This window comes from Bacillus rossius, chromosome 15 (genome assembly GCF_032445375.1).
Source record: "Bacillus rossius redtenbacheri isolate Brsri chromosome 15, Brsri_v3, whole genome shotgun sequence".
Taxonomy (NCBI): Eukaryota; Metazoa; Arthropoda; class Insecta; order Phasmatodea; family Bacillidae; genus Bacillus; species Bacillus rossius.
Window position 1 is genome coordinate 1,254,874 of NC_086342.1, and position 15,748 is coordinate 1,270,621.

General features: G+C 48.6%; 1 protein-coding gene across 1 annotated transcript; it reads left to right on the top strand.

Annotated features, from left to right (window-relative positions):
* The first annotated feature begins 10,758 nt into the window (after positions 1-10,758).
* Positions 10,759-15,027, top strand: LOC134539611 (flagellar attachment zone protein 1-like). The gene is made up of 3 exons (XM_063381787.1): positions 10,759-10,867; positions 11,924-12,080; positions 12,936-15,027. The coding sequence occupies exons 1-3, from the start codon at positions 10,759-10,761 to the stop codon at positions 15,025-15,027; spliced, it is 2,358 nt and encodes a 785-aa protein (XP_063237857.1).
* The last annotated feature ends 721 nt before the right edge of the window (positions 15,028-15,748 follow it).

The following is a 15,748-nucleotide window of genomic DNA, read 5'->3' on the forward strand; positions in this document are numbered from 1 at the left end:
TACAAAAAAAGGGGGTTTTCTGTAAAGTCGGTATACGGACAATAATTTTACGTGATAACGTCATGAGAAAACATTGATGAAAAATTGCATACTTTTTAAATCAACAAATATTATTTACAGTTTTTTTTTGCAAATTTAATTTAAATAATTTGTTTAAATATAATCACGAATAATTAGTTAAAAAGCCCGCCTTAACCTGTTTGATATTATATAATATTTTCTCGCACGGTGGTTGGCCGGTTATTTCACGCTCGGCTCAGGCGGAACGTGACAATTTTTTCGTGCGTGCAGCCGGCTTTCATCGATTTATAAGACGATATCACGTCAAAAAAAAAAAACTTTTATCAGAGCTTATATACATATGATATGATACATCAGCTCTATACAAAATGTGAGCCAATAGCAGAGCTGTAGTAGCCCACGCGAAGTGAAACTGCGAGTGTCAGAGTGTCCGCTCTGCAGTCCTGCAACACCCACACACACAGCAGTTCTGCAGGTCTGTCTGTCTTCACTGGGTCACTGGCGCCGACTCGAGACCGTAAAGTAATCACACTTACAGCTCTTCCGAGAACTGTCAGCGAGATGGTGCTGGCTGCTCTTCTGCGAAGGTAGTTGCCCAACCACGCCAGTTGTTGTTTTTTTTTTTTTCTAGTTCTCTGGTTCGCGCGGGCGGCCGCTAGGTGGCAGCAAGGGGCGCGCGGCCAGTAGCGCCGCGCCTTATCGGGAGTCCGCCGACTAGTCACTACTCGCAAGTGTGTGGTAGCGCCCGCTAGTCACTACTTGGTGGTGTGTGGTAGCGCCCGCTAGTGACTACCTGGTGGTGTATGGTAGCGTCGGCTAGTCACTACCTGGTGGTGTGTGGTAGCGCCCGCTAGTCACTACCTGGTGGTGTGTGGTAGCGCCGGCTAGTCACTACCTGGTGGTGTGTGGTAGCGCCCGCTAGTCACTACCCGTCAGATAGAGGTGGTGGGGGAAATCTACTGTTGTAGCCACAGTAACGTTTAACGTCTTTCGATTTTAATTTTTTTTTTAAATTGTGGGGCTTTTAAATATGTAGCCTACATTAAGTAACGCCCAACAAAATGGTTGTCCCCGGCCCTTAGTTTCTATCAACGGTCCCTGGGTCCAGCCACATGCCGGGCCGGACAACCATAGTTATAACCGCCTTTTAATATTCTGCACATTATTTTGATCTTCTCAAAACAGCCAAAACTCTTAATTTATGTAACTGTATTACCATCTGAAGTATCGTGATGAAGTATGATTCAGTAAAACTCTGCACATTTGTACTCTGCATTTTTATTACTATTAGCCAAAGACTAGCCTATAATTTGTTTGATAACACTTCCATTTTTGGCTCGACACCTTGGGTAAATTGAGGGGTTGATTTTTTTGAGCTCTTAATTTTTTTTTTGGTATGCCATATTTTCAATTGTATTTACCCAGAGTTTGTCGGGGACGCAACCCCCCTTCCATGGTGGACGGAAGGCGGGTTACAAACCGAAGGCATGGGCGAATCCTCTAGGAGTGTCCATGAGGCCGCCTGCAGTGGTGACAGTGTGTTGCAGCACATCCTGTCTCCTTGTCTCCTGAGCCGGAGGTACAGTCACGTGGTGCTCCAAGCTAGCTAGACTGGACACTGTCGGTCACAGAAGATCACCCTTACCCTTCACAGTTGGAGTCTCGTGCAATGACTGTCAGAAGTCGACTAGAAAATGTACAGACTATCTAAGTACTGCAATGTAGTCGTACGGTAGTTGCAACTAAGAGTTCGTTTATTATATTTTACACCAAATTGTTACAGAATCCTCACCGCTCTTGTGCAGGAAAAGATTACAAAAAATTAATATATAACTGGTATAAATGTTTTATTGTGTGAAACTCAAGCTGGAAATAAATATGTAATAGAATAGGTTTCTTAACAGAAAAAAAATATATATTTAAACTCAAATACCGCTGCTGTTCTTCAAACGAGAGTCTTCAAAACGTTATTTTCCCCGAGCCACATCTGTGTAGCCGTTGAACCATCGATAAAACAATTGGCAGTCACATACTTCAAAATGGTCACGAACTTAAAATCTCTTAATGATAATTTGTTTTTTTTTTCTCGTGTTATTCAGGGCATAACAGCAGTTTGAACTCGCAAGATTTGTTAGCCATGTTTCAGGAAGTATCCAACGAGTTACACAAAACTTCACTCAAAAGCTTTGGAAAGACTCTGTGTAGTTGTGCGGTTTTCGAACAGAAGGCCGGTGTCCAAGGATGTTAGTCTCAAACATTTTGTCACGAGGCTTGCTGCCACTAACTGGCGAAACCAAACTTGGAGAACATATTATTATGAACATGATATTATAGTATCCTGCTCCGGCCATGTTGGGAAACATGGACCGCCGTAACTCTCTCTCGGTATGCGCGTTATTCCGAGAACTATGTCGTGCGAAGTACAACTCGCCAGTGTCCTGACTGAGCGCGTGTGGAAAATAAGCCGACCTTGAAGTTTCAAAAGCAAAATCCCTTCTTGCAGGAATCTATGTAACATGCATTTTTGGGACCAAACAGGTTATGTTAATCTAATATATATATTTATTTTTTATTTTTTTTAACTTTGATTACAATTTACTAAATTCAACAGGAAAATTTATAACATTACAAATGCAAGCTTGTATGTGAGTGTATTTAGTCACTTTAATCTACGTGCGGTAATTTGACGTACCTATGTTAACATTTTAAAAATGTTGACAACTGACAACAAAACGAATAAATAAAAGTAACTTAAGAAAACTAACATAAGTTAGTTTTAAGATATAAAGAACAATTATTAATTTAAATAAAGTATAGCATTGTATCAGAAAAAAAAATTGTATAAAAAAGACAAAGTTAATTTTTACAGGAAAAGTAGAAGAACATAAATGGCTATTACAGAAATCTCTTCATCAGTTTAATTTTTTTTTAAATGAAATATGGAAAGTAGCCTGTGAACTTTTCCTTTGAAAATAATTACGTAATATTTGCATCAGCGTGTACTACATTCATGCCAGTAACAAGATTCTTAATGAAATAAAAACTATTATAACTTGTACTAACTCCCGCCAGAGAAACCGCAGACCTGCAAATGACGTGTAGTAAGCAGTGGCTCGATACATGCCGGTTTCATCAGGAGTCCGTGGAGCGAACTGTTTAATGAAAGGATAAACATTGGCGTTTGGGCGGACAAGACACCCGCCTCTGTGGCGAGATCTTAGACGGTGAGACATGGCGACCAATCAGATACCGCAGTTGCTCTTAGTGGTTAGTACAGCGTCGTGCTTGCCCGGGCGAGACTTGGCAACATCGCCTATCTGTCCCTCGCTGCCTCTTGTGTCATCGCAGATACTGCGAACCACAGTACATTGTCTCGAATGGAAAACTAAACAAAAAAAATATATATCTTGGTAGGCGTGAAAATAGTTCTTAAGTGGGGTCCTAATACTCAATGTTGTTTTTTTTTTCTTTTTCGCCATTACTAATAGTTATAGAATATTTATGTAAATCTGACACTATACCTATCTTAAATTTGTTGTTCCGTCACAAATATGTTCAACAGATTTTCACTCAGTGTAATAAAGCACGCAAGTGGTTTTTTTTTATCACACGTGCAAGATACGTGTAGTTTTAAATTAACAAAAATAGCCCTTGTGTAATTAGCAATGACGAGAAAACGAAAAAAAAAAAAAAAGTACACGTGATAGAAGTGAAACCTCGACTCGCAAGTATATTTTAAGATATATAACGGCAGAGAGAGAGAGAGAGAGAGCGAAAGACAATTTTCTAAAAAAAAAAAAAAAAACTTATAGTATTAACAGGATTTAAGGAAAGTATTTAAAAGAATCAAAATAAAAACATTAAAGCCAAGTTAAAATTTTGAATTTTGTCTCCTGTGAGTGCGTGTGAAAACTGCCCCTGTGGGCACAACCACCGGAGCGCACAGCGCGATGGCCGGCGACTTAACCCCCCACCCCACCCCCGGGAACACACCACACTCCACTCCACCAGTCACCACCATTCCACCACAGCCACCCCCTACCACAGACACCAGAACCATTTTAACCTAAAACAGACCACAAACGTACTCGTACACACAGACACGAACCGAGAGGTAATGGCGGCACTCCGCGGACTGGGACCCTCAGCGAGCTCCCTGGATCGATGCCACAGACAGGCACAGACAGCCACAGACAGGCACAGACAGGCACAGACAGGCACAGACAGGCACAGACAGGCAGGCGGACCGGGCAGTGATGACAGTGTCAGTTCCGCGACGCACTGGTCGCTGACTGCGCTGTCCGCATTAGCAACTGATCCGAGCCGGCGAAGAGGGTGTGTGGCGCGACTGTTGTGAGGACAAGTGCGTGGTAAGGGGCGAACCACAGCTGAGCCCAGCTCCAGTGAGGAGTAAGAACTGCGGAACTTGACAAGACATTGAGTGACTTGCGAATAAACATTTTTAAAGTGATTTGATTGGTGATCGGACATTTTTGAGTACAATTATTTATTATTAATGTAAACATTAGTAATTAATTAAACTGTAATTGGGCTATCCCTTACGGAACCCAGTTTTCTCCCCACACAAATATATTAACAATATAAACGTATCAACCGCAGTAGTATTTTGATCTATTTTTCTTCGGAACAGCGTAACTACAGTCCGTCAGTGAAAGCAGGCTAGAACAGCTGGTACAAATATAAACAAACGTCCGTCATATTGGTATGTGAAAATCAGAAGATAAAAATGTGTGTGTGTGTGGGGGGGAAGGGGGAGAAACGCCTTCACGTCTGACGGCCAATGCTCCATCTGTATGCTCGCCTAGTCTCTGAAACACACTCGCGTGGTTGTGTATGCGCCTGGCTCGCGGCAGCCTTGCAGATGCGTCCAAGTGCACGGGAGATGCTGCAGCGAGGTTCGGGAAGCGGACGAGTGGGAAGCCTAAGATGCACATCAAGTTCTGTCCCTGCCCGAACACGCCCGAATATTCACCTTCGGCCAACCTCGGGTTTATTTATATATATTTATATTTCTCTGTTTATTTTAATGTAGCTATACTATCCTAACTAACCGTCCATAGTGTTTTAAAGTGTTTTAATGTAGCTAACCTAACCGACCACTTTTAACATTTGGATTTCAATTTTTCCTGCGCAAAAATAAAACAAATCCCGAGGTTGGCCGAAGGCTTTGAATATATATACTGTATAGAAGTCGCCAGCCCAGGTTAAAATTTCTAATACGGTTTTGAGGTAGTTGGTTAATTCACCGCCGCAATCGCCACCATCTCTAGGGCATCGACTTGTGGTGGTCCCTGGCGGACAAGTGTCGAACTCTTCAAACACCCCTTCCCCCTCCCGTTGAACGACCTTGAGCTGCAGTGAATGATGGGGGGGGGGGGGTTGCGGGGGAATGACAGCAGGCGACAGTGCTGTGCTCTAACGTGTAAATAACAAGACGATACAGGGCGTTACGGCAGCGCACTGCAGCGGTGAAGTTCCCAAGCTGCTCATCATACGCTTCTGAAAAACGTAGAGTAAATCCTATCCACTCGCGACTTCTATACAGTATATATATTCAAAGCCGAAGGTGAATATTCGGGAAAACGTGTTCGGACAGGGACAGAACTAGATGTACGTGTTAGGCTTCTCCGGACGAGTGGCCGGTGGTTCGTCGCCGCGGGCGCGAGGGGGCGCGGCCGGGGGAACGGGGCAGCTCACACGGGTTTCCCGCCCAGCCTGGCGCCGGTGAAGAGGAGGAGAACGGGCTTGCAGCGTCGTGACGTCACGCGCCGAGGGGTCGAGGACCTGCGAGGCACCGTTAGAAACCCCCGCGCGCTGGTCCCAGGTCCTGCGGGAGTCCAGCTCCTCGTCCTCCCATTGGCCCAGTTCCTCCTCGGCCGAGCGCATCCCAGCGGCGCTGCTTCCGGCCTCCCGGCATGCGTCCACTCGCTGCCAGCCATCAGCTACTCCGTCCGCATGTAGCATCACTCCAGATTTGCCGCGTTGAAGATTTGTTCTAAACGTTGTAAGCATAAGAGATAACTCAAGTAGAGACGAATAAAGAAGTTAATAAAAATTACCGAAAGGCAAACTTTAACTCATAGGTAGAATCCGGAAAAATTCGCGAATTCATTTCGCGATAGGCTAAAATACAAACAGTTATACCTCGGTGCTGCCTCTGCTATTGGCTCACAAACTCACCTGGATGACTGGGCCAATGAGAAACACCCCGACCAACGCTTTATCGAATCACAGACTGCTACGTTGGGGCGTCTCACAAGACAGCAGCCAATGGGTGGGTGACATTTGACCGAGAGTACGTATAACTATAAAGTTTATCCTACAGGTCATTGAACCCGCGAATTTTTCCGGTCCCTACTAATAGGGGTATTTAATGCTAATTATAAGTATTTTTTAATATTTTGGGGAACCATAACTCAATTTTTTTTATATTTTGATCGCCAGAATTAAAACATTTATTTTTAATTTTTTTTTAATTGATCGTTTTTATTTACGTTTCGTGGAAATTTCGCAGATATCACGACTCAAAATGGCCTCGTGATAATCAGTACGACCAATTGTCGATAATTTCCGCTGGAACACAAGGCCTGGTGCGGTGTTCCGAGGTCTGTGACGGCGCAGGGACCGGTCTGGAGGCTCCTGGCACGGGCCGCGCGGTGCGCGCGAGCGAGTGTTCCGTATCGCCCTCCGACACCGCGTGACCGCACGTGTCCGTCAGCGGAGGCGGTCGACCACGAATCAGCCCGCTCGCTATAAATACACACAGCCGGATTGAGCACTTTTGTAATTAACCGTGGGAAGAAAACCCGTAACTGCTTTTAATTGGCGATAGTGATTTACCGCATGAAAAAAAAAATCACGCCAGGATGCTTTTCAAAACGCAGCTTTCTCATAGCTGGGAGAAAAAAGTGAGTACAGCCAAAAAATAATGTACCACAAGAAAGGTACAGCACAAGAGGATGGACCAGGAGAAAGGTACAGTACAAGAGGATGGACCAGGAGAAAGTTACAGTGCAAGAGGGTAGACCAGGAGAAAGGTACAGTGCAAGAGGGTGGACCAGGAGAAAGGTACAGCGCAAGATAATGGATCGGGAGAAAGGTACAGCCAAAAAATAATGTACCAGGAGAAATGTACAGCACAAGAGGATGGACCAGGAGAAAGGTACAGTACAAGAGGATGGACCAGGAGAAAGGTACAGCACAAGATGATGGACCATAAGAAAGGTACAGCACAAGATGATGGACCAGGAGAAAGGTACAGTACAAGAGGATGGACCAGGAGAAAGGTACAGCACAAGATGATGGACCATAAGAAAGGTACAGCACAAGAGGATGGACCAGATGAAAGGTACAGCGCAAGAGGATGGACCATAAGAAAGGTACAGCACAAGAGGATGGACCAGGAGAAAGGTACAGTACAAGAGGATGGACCAGGAGAAAGTTACAGTGCAAGAGGGTAGACCAGGAGAAAGGTACAGTGCAAGAGGGTGGACCAGGAGAAAGGTACAGCGCAAGATAATGGATCGGGAGAAAGGTACAGCCAAAAAATAATGTACCAGGAGAAATGTACAGCACAAGAGGATGGACCAGGAGAAAGGTACAGCACAAGATGATGGACCATAAGAAAGGTACAGCACAAGATGATGGACCATAAGAAAGGTACAGCACAAGATGATGGACCATAAGAAAGGTACAGCACAAGAGGATGGACCAGGAGAAAGGTACAGCGCAAGAGGATGGACCAGGAGAAAAGTACAGCACAAGAGGATGGACCAGGGGAAGAGTCTGGCATTGTTTGGGTGCTCGGTAGGCACTTGTACTCGGTACAACCAGGAGCGCATGCGCCCTGGTGGCGGGAGACTGAACTGCCGACTTCCAGTTAGCTCACGGAACTTACGTATAAAGAAGAGAATCACCGGTTGGACGAGTGTAGAGTCACAATTCCAACAGCACACAGAAGGAGATGGTTGTGATGCGAGGCATCGCGAGGAGTCGCCTTGGAGCGATGACGCGGAGCTGCCGTGACCAAACACGGCGCGGCGAGGCCAACATCTGGACGAGTGTCGCCGGGATGTTTGTTTAAAGAAGCGCGCGGGAAGCTGGCGGAGGTCACCGCGCATGCGCAGAAGCCAGAGCCGCGACACTGACCTGGGTCACCCCAGCAAGGCGTCACAGCCATCTGGAGCAGACGTTCTTTGAATTATTCATGCAGTGGGGGATTTTGATTTGACACAATTACTTGGATCATACGCCATTGCAGCTATGCATTGTTTGCCAAAGGAAAAAAAAAATTAATTACACGAACAGATGCCAGTTCCTGAAACGTTGCAACTGTTTTTTCATGCGAGACCTACTGTGTTCGTCGGTCTTGCCGTCGTTGTGTTGTAAATAATATATGTTTATCTTCATCGTTGTGTTCGTAAATTTTCTGTGTTGTCCAGGTTTTGTTGTCTGTCCGCATTTTCTGTTATTTTTGAAACTGTCTCGTCATTGTTAGTCCACTGTGTTCCTCTGTGCTGTTATTATATTTTATTCATGACTGAATTCCTTGCACGGAATTCTTGCGCTGTCTGATAAGGACTCAGAAATGGTAAGAAAAAAAAACACATTTCACATGATCCAATCATATTCGACTAGGACGTAACTCAAACTGTAGCAGTAGCTGAAGAACAAAATCCGTTATCTGATGCGTGTATACTTGTCTGGAGTCAGAAAATAACGAGAATTGTTGCAGGTCTCTTAACCATAAGGCGGTTAAATCGGAAGATTTTGAAACTGTTTTCTAAAAGTTGACAACAGATCGGTTATCGTTCCAAAGTATAGGCCTTCATATATGTGCTGAAGTCCACTGCTGGGGCCAGTTAATGTCTGGACCAAGAAATTCCACTGCACTTAAAGAAAAGAAAATTATTAAAGCCCTATAATCTGTACCCCACCCCCACCAGACGGGGATTGGTCCGTGGTGACTGGGGGAGCTCGAGGTCCGTTCCAAGTTGATTAACGTCCAAAATATTGGCTGAAGTGTAGTGTTTGCTTTGTGAAAACAGTGTCAAACGACTGTATTTTATGGACGTGACTGTATTTAAGGAATAATATGGCGCTGGCGAGGTAAACAGGGACTTCAACTACGTCACACAAGCCGCCTCCTGACAGTTCCTCACTCCGGGGTTAAAGCAGAAAAGCCTAAGATGTCCATCAAGTTCTGCCCCTGCCCGAACACGCTCGAATATTCACCTTCGGCCAACCTCGGGATTTGTTTTATTTTTGCGCAGTAAAAATGAATTCAAATATTAAAAGTGGTTGGTTATGTTATCTACATTAAAACACTTTAGAACACTATGGACGGTTAGTTAGGTTAGTATAGCTACATTAAAATAAACAGAGAAATATAAATATATATAAATAAACCCGAGGTTGGCCGAAGGTGAATATTGGGGCGTGTTCGGGCAGGGACAGAACTTGATGTGCATTTTAGGCTTCCCTTTAAAGCACGCCCAGGGACTGCGAGGTCGTGTACAGCTGGGAATGTCGTGATGTCGTGAATGCCAGCTGCTAGCGGCGCTGGAGTCTGCTCACTGCCTCGTGGTTCCCTGACCAGTGTCTCATGTTGTCTGGCGTGCGGGTCCGAGCTGCGTCTTGGGCGAACATTTCACGAGTTTCGGTCGACATCGCAGTCGCCATCTTCATGGTAGGCAGTCACCGGGTTGCTCTCATAACAAAGAAACACACAAGATAGAATTTTGATAAGTTATGCCTGTTCTAAATTATGAGGATTATAAGTTACGTGGATCGGCGTTGTGTGTTTCTACGTTACGTGTTTTTCAAGTTATGATTAGTTATACAGGGTGAGCACAAAAGAAGTATACAAAATAAAAAATTCATAAAATCTAAACGGTACAACATACGAGCTTCAAACCTTATATAGTTCATAGAGAATCTCTGGAAGTTTTTTTGACGTAAAGACGCACTTCATTTTTTGCAGACTGCCGCCGCCAGACAGTACTAGCGTAGAAAATGGCCCCTACATCGCAACAGAAGAGCTGGTGTGTCCTGCAGTTAGCAAAAACGGGGTGTGTAACGGCTGTGCAACGAGCGTTTCGCACACACTTTCGTCAAGAACCACCCACTAGAGTATCCATATCAACCTGGTACAAAAACTTTGAAGAGAACGGCTGCATTTGCAAAGGCAAGAGTCCTGGTCGCCCTCCTGCGCCAGAGCAAGCTGTGGATCGTGTTCGAGCTGCATTCCTCCGAAGCCCACAAAAATCAACACGTTGCGAAAGTCATGAGCTGCAGATCCCACAAACAAAAATTTCCAAAATCTTTCGTAAATGCTTGCGCATGAAACCTTACAGATTTCAGATGGTTCAGGCACTCACTCCCACCGATTATGCAGCACGATCGGAATTCTGCATCGAAATGTTGGCAAGAATGGAGAATGACGAAAAACCTATCAAAGAGGTAATTTTTTTAGCGATGAAGCAACATTTCACACAAACGGTAGAGTTAATCGTCACAATGTTTGTGATTGGGGAACACAACACCCCCATGAAACCATCGCACATGATTGAGATTCACCAGTGTCGAGGGAGAAGATTTACGGCCCCTTATTTTTCTTGGAGAAGACTGTCACAGGCACTACGTACCTCGACATGCTTTCTTTGTGGTTGCTGCCTCAATTGCAAGACGACTCCGACAACTTTATCTTTCAACAAGATGGTGCACCTCCACACTTCCACCTGGCTGTACGACGGGAACACCTCGACACACATCTGCCTGGGCGATGGCTCGGTCGAGCAGGTGCTGGTGATGACGTGTGGTGCAGGTGGCCACCAAGATCACCAGACCTAACCCCTTGTGATTTTTCTTGTGGGGTTACATCAAAGACATGGTGTTTGTCCCGCCCCTACCGCAATCCTTTCCATAGCTAAGACAGCGAATTGCAGTTGCGGCAGAGTCCATCACTACCGACATGTTGTGCAGGGTGTGGGATGAGTTCAAATATCGTCTCGACGTTTGCCGTGTGACAAGAGGAGCACACATCGAATCCCTTTAATATGTTAAAAAAAACTTCCAGAGATTCTCTATGAACTATATAAGGTTCGAAGCCTGTATGTTGTACTGTTTAGATTTTATGAATTTTTGATTTTGTATACTTCTTTTGTGCTCACTCTGTATGTTATGATTTTCTGAGTTTCGATGTTTCTTAGTTGTGTGGTTCGGTGTTGTGCTTTCTGAGTTATGATCGCTCTAACTCATGACAGTTATAAGTTATGTGTTTTTTTTTTTGGAGATTCTATGTTCTGACTGTTCTAAGTTGTGTATTTCTAATTTATGTGTGTATCCCGCAGATACCTAAAACACTCACGTGGTGGGTGAATATTCCCCTAAATGACCTAAAAAAACCTATAAAAAAACCCGGATATCCAGTTTGAGCGACCAGTGGCGTAGCCAGGCATTTGTGAAGGAGGGGGTCCCGTACAACCATTATGTTTTCTATATTATTGAATTTTGTTTAAAGAAAATTGATTATTACGTCGAAATCTAAGGAAATAGTAGCCTTTTAGAACACCGACGTTTACACACATGTCCAGTTTTTTTATGACGAACATGCTTACAGTAACACGTAAACGAACCGACATTAAAAGGAACTCCTGCCGCTTCTATGTGTGAAGCTGTGTGAGGCATGGCGGGCCGCGAGGGGGAGGAAAGACTAGGGATTACAATAATCTCTCTGTGACACACATGCAGCTAGGTTGTTATTTTCTCTTTCTGTCTTTGCTTTTTTTTTTATTGTTCTAAATCCTGAATGGATAGGTCCGGACCCCTGGCTACTTCCCTGGAGTGATACAGCCTAGCCTGCGTGTCTTGTTTGATGTAGCGTTCCTATTCAGGACCCGTCCTTTTGGTGGTCGCCGCCTCATGTGTCGAGTGTCCCCGTGCGCACAGCAGCCAGAAGACCAGACCTGTCCACAGCTCACCAGCTGTGACTCGCGGGCGCAGTGGTCGGCTTGCCTGGAGCGTGTTGGCTACGAACAGTGCACCTCGACTAAGCGAAGGATTCTTCGTAATTTCAAATAATTTGATCCTCCGTGTGGAAACTACGCCGAATATCCGACTTCCAGAGTTCTGTTCAGGCCATAGACAATACAAACACACGCGTGATAGAAATACGTGTGTTTTTTTTTTTTTGCGTGAGTCTTAACCAGTTTTTTTTTTTTTTTTTTTTAATTATTCTGCTTGTACATACACCGAGGTTATTCTTGTTGGTTCCTGCTCAAAAGTAAGTGAACTTAGTGCCCGTGGATTCACGAAGATTCCTTGGACAATTCGCAAAACCAGCGTGAAGGTGAGAATGTTTGAGAGTGTAGCAGCCTCGGGCACTGGAGTGCGAGGGCGCGAACTCGATACAAGGGGGTTCATTCACGTATAGATTTCCGTCGGTTGTTTTTTTTTTTTTTTTTAATTGGCCTTTTCCCCGCGGCGCGTCGACCGCGGTCAGATGAGAACACGTGTTGCAATCTCTCCCCCCCCCCCCCCCCCCAACACCACCAGCACCGCCGCCAGCGCTGGAGGATGTTTCGCGGGTTCAAGGACCGGCAGATTGCCGGTGGGGTGGGGCGGGGAGTGGGGGGATCCCCTCTCCCGGGCCGGAGGATGAGGAGGAGGAGGGGAGTGTTATTAAACACACGTCGTGGGGCGTGCGTGGCTTGGCCGCGGGACCAGGCGCGGGTCGACAACCCGCGGTCAGCGAGAAGCAACGACCCCGGCACCGCGCGGGACACTCGCCCGGGCCTCCAAGGTCTTTAAAGCGAGGCCTGGTTCCCGCCCCTCCCTGCGGTCACCGCGCTGGTGTCCTCTGTGCGACGACAACACGGCGTATACCACGTCAGCGACCTTCGCCGGGCGAGGCTAGACCTCCGCCACGCGAGGCTAGACCTCCGCCAGGCGTGGCTAGACCTCCGCCAGGCGAGGCTAGACCTCCGCCAGGCGAGGCTAGACCTCCGCCAGGCGAGGCTAGACCTCCGCCAGGCGAGGCTAGACCTGCGCCAGGCGAGGCTAGACCTCCGCCAGGCGAGGCTAGACCTCCGCCAGGCGAGGCTAGACCTCCGCCACGCGAGGCTAGACCTCCGCCACGCGAGGCTAGACCTCCGCCAGGAGAGGCTAGACCTCCGCCAGGCGAGGCTAGACCTCCGCCACGCGAGGCTAGACCTCCGCCAGGCGAGGCTAGACCTCCGCCAGGCGAGGCTAGACCTCCGCCAGGCGAGGCTAGACCTCCGCCACGCGAGGCTAGACCTCCGCCACGCGAGGCTAGACCTCCGCCAGGCGAGGCTAGACCTCCGCCAGGCGAGGCTAGACCTCCGCCACGCGAGGCTAGACCTCCGCCAGGCGAGGCTAGACCTCCGCCAGGCGAGGCTAGACCTCCGCCAGGCGAGGCTAGACCTCCGCCAGGCGAGGCTAGACCTCCGCCAGGCGAGGCTAGACCTGCGCCAGGCGAGGCTATACCTCCGCCACGCGAGGCTAGACCTCCGCCAGGCGAGGCTAGACCTCCGCCACGCGAGGCTAGACCTCCGCCAGGCGAGGCTAGACCTCCGCCACGCGAGGCTAGACCTCCGCCACGCGAGGCTAGACCTCCGCCAGGCGAGGCTAGACCTCCGCCACGCGAGGCTAGACCTCCGCCACGCGAGGCTAGACCTCCGCCACGCGAGGCTAGACCTCCGCCAGGCGAGGCTAGACCTCCGCCACGCGAGGCTAGACCTCCGCCACGCGAGGCTAGACCTCCGCCACGCGAGGCTAGACCTCCGCCACGCGAGGCTAGACCTCCGCCAGGCGAGGCTAGACCTCCGCCACGCGAGGCTAGACCTCCGCCACGCGAGGCTAGACCTCCGCCACGCGAGGCTAGACCTCCGCCAGGCGAGGCTAGACCTCCGCCACGCGAGGCTAGACCTCCGCCACGCGAGGCTAGACCTCCGCCAGGCGAGGCTAGACCTCCGCCAGGCGAGGCTAGACCTCCGCCACGCGAGGCTAGACCTCCGCCAGGCGAGGCTAGACCTCCGCCACGCGAGGCTAGACCTCCGCCACGCGAGGCTAGACCTCCGCCAGGCGAGGCTAGACCTCCGCCAGGCGAGGCTAGACCTCCGCCAGGCGAGGCTAGACCTCCGCCAGGCGAGGCTAGACCTCCGCCAGGCGAGGCTAGACCTCCGCCACGCGAGGCTAGACCTCCGCCACGCGAGGCTAGACCTCCGCCAGGCGAGGCTAGACCTCCGCCACGCGAGGCTAGACCTCCGCCACGCGAGGCTAGACCTCCGCCACGCGAGGCTAGACCTCCGCCAGGCGAGGCTAGACCTCCGCCACGCGAGGCTAGACCTCCGCCACGCGAGGCTAGACCTCCGCCACGCGAGGCTAGACCTCCGCCACGCGAGGCTAGACCTCCGCCACGCGAGGCTAGACCTCCGCCACGCGAGGCTAGACCTCCGCCACGCGAGGCTAGACCTCCGCCACGCGAGGCTAGACCTCCGCCAGGCGAGGCTAGACCTCCGCCAGGCGAGGCTAGACCTCCGCCAGGCGAGGCTAGACCTGCGCCAGGCGAGGCTAGTCCTCCGCCAGGCGAGGCTAGACCTCCGCCAGGCGAGGCTAGACCTCCGCCACGCGAGGCTAGACCTCCGCCACGCGAGGCTAGTCCTCCGCCAGGCGAGGCTAGACCTCCGCCACGCGAGGCTAGACCTCCGCCACGCGAGGCTAGACCTCCGCCACGCGAGGCTAGACCTCCGCCACGCGAGGCTAGACCTCCGCCACGCGAGGCTAGACCTCCGCCACGCGAGGCTAGACCTCCGCCACGCGAGGCTAGACCTGCGCCAGGCGAGGCTAGACCTCCGCCACGCGAGGCTAGACCTCCGCCACGCGAGGCTAGACCTCCGCCACGCGAGGCTAGACCTCCGCCACGCGAGGCTAGACCTCCGCCAGGCGAGGCTAGTCCTCCGCTAGGCAAGGCTACCTCAATACCAGTTAAGTGTTAGACAGACCTATATCATTTATATTTGTATTCAAAACTTAGCTACATACATTATAAAGCGTGTCCTTGAAGAATGTCACAATTATAAAATTTAATAATATCAACTGTAAGCGCTGTAGTGTGTTTGTTCAAGGTCACAACTAGAGCGCATGAGCGATTACTGCTCTGATGTTTTCTCGCTTGCAGCACCACCTACGTTAAAAAAATGGTCTCTTTCCTCAATTAGTAAAGGGCCAATCTGTAAACTTTGTTTGGTTAAAAAGGTCGGAGCCCTTCAACATCGATATCTCTTTGTACGAGAGTGGTTGAACGTCCAAGTCCCTGACCGTTGGATTGGTTGTAATGGTCGAGACGACAGAGCTCTTTTTCGCTGGCCTCCACGTTCACCTGACATGAATGATAAATGGGAACATTAGTCAGTAACAGCGTGTCTCCTTTAGTTCGTCACTGCATTGCTTCAACGTCACGGAAAATCTGGAGCTGGACAAGTCAAAACTTCCAGTTGCTCGAGATGCAGGTTTTCTGTGAATACAGAAGTGGCGAAATGTGTAGTTGTGACTGTTGGTTTTTTAATTCAGATTTACTAAGAACGTTGGTTACAAATTATTCAGGGATCTTCATATAATTACTGTTATCTGCGAAAATTTTCGGGACTGTGTTAACGTATTTCGGACATAACTCAACAATGAAAAT

Coding starts and splice junctions, on each gene's coding strand:
- LOC134539611 (XM_063381787.1), top strand. CDS start 10,759: ATGGTGCACCTCCACACTTCCACCTGGCTGTACGACGGGAACACCTCG. Junction 10,868..11,923: donor GGTGATGACGTGTGGTGCAG/GTGGCCACCAAG, acceptor TGTTTGATGTAG/CGTTCCTATTCAGGACCCGT. Junction 12,081..12,935: donor GAGCGTGTTGGCTACGAACA/GTGCACCTCGAC, acceptor ATACCACGTCAG/CGACCTTCGCCGGGCGAGGC.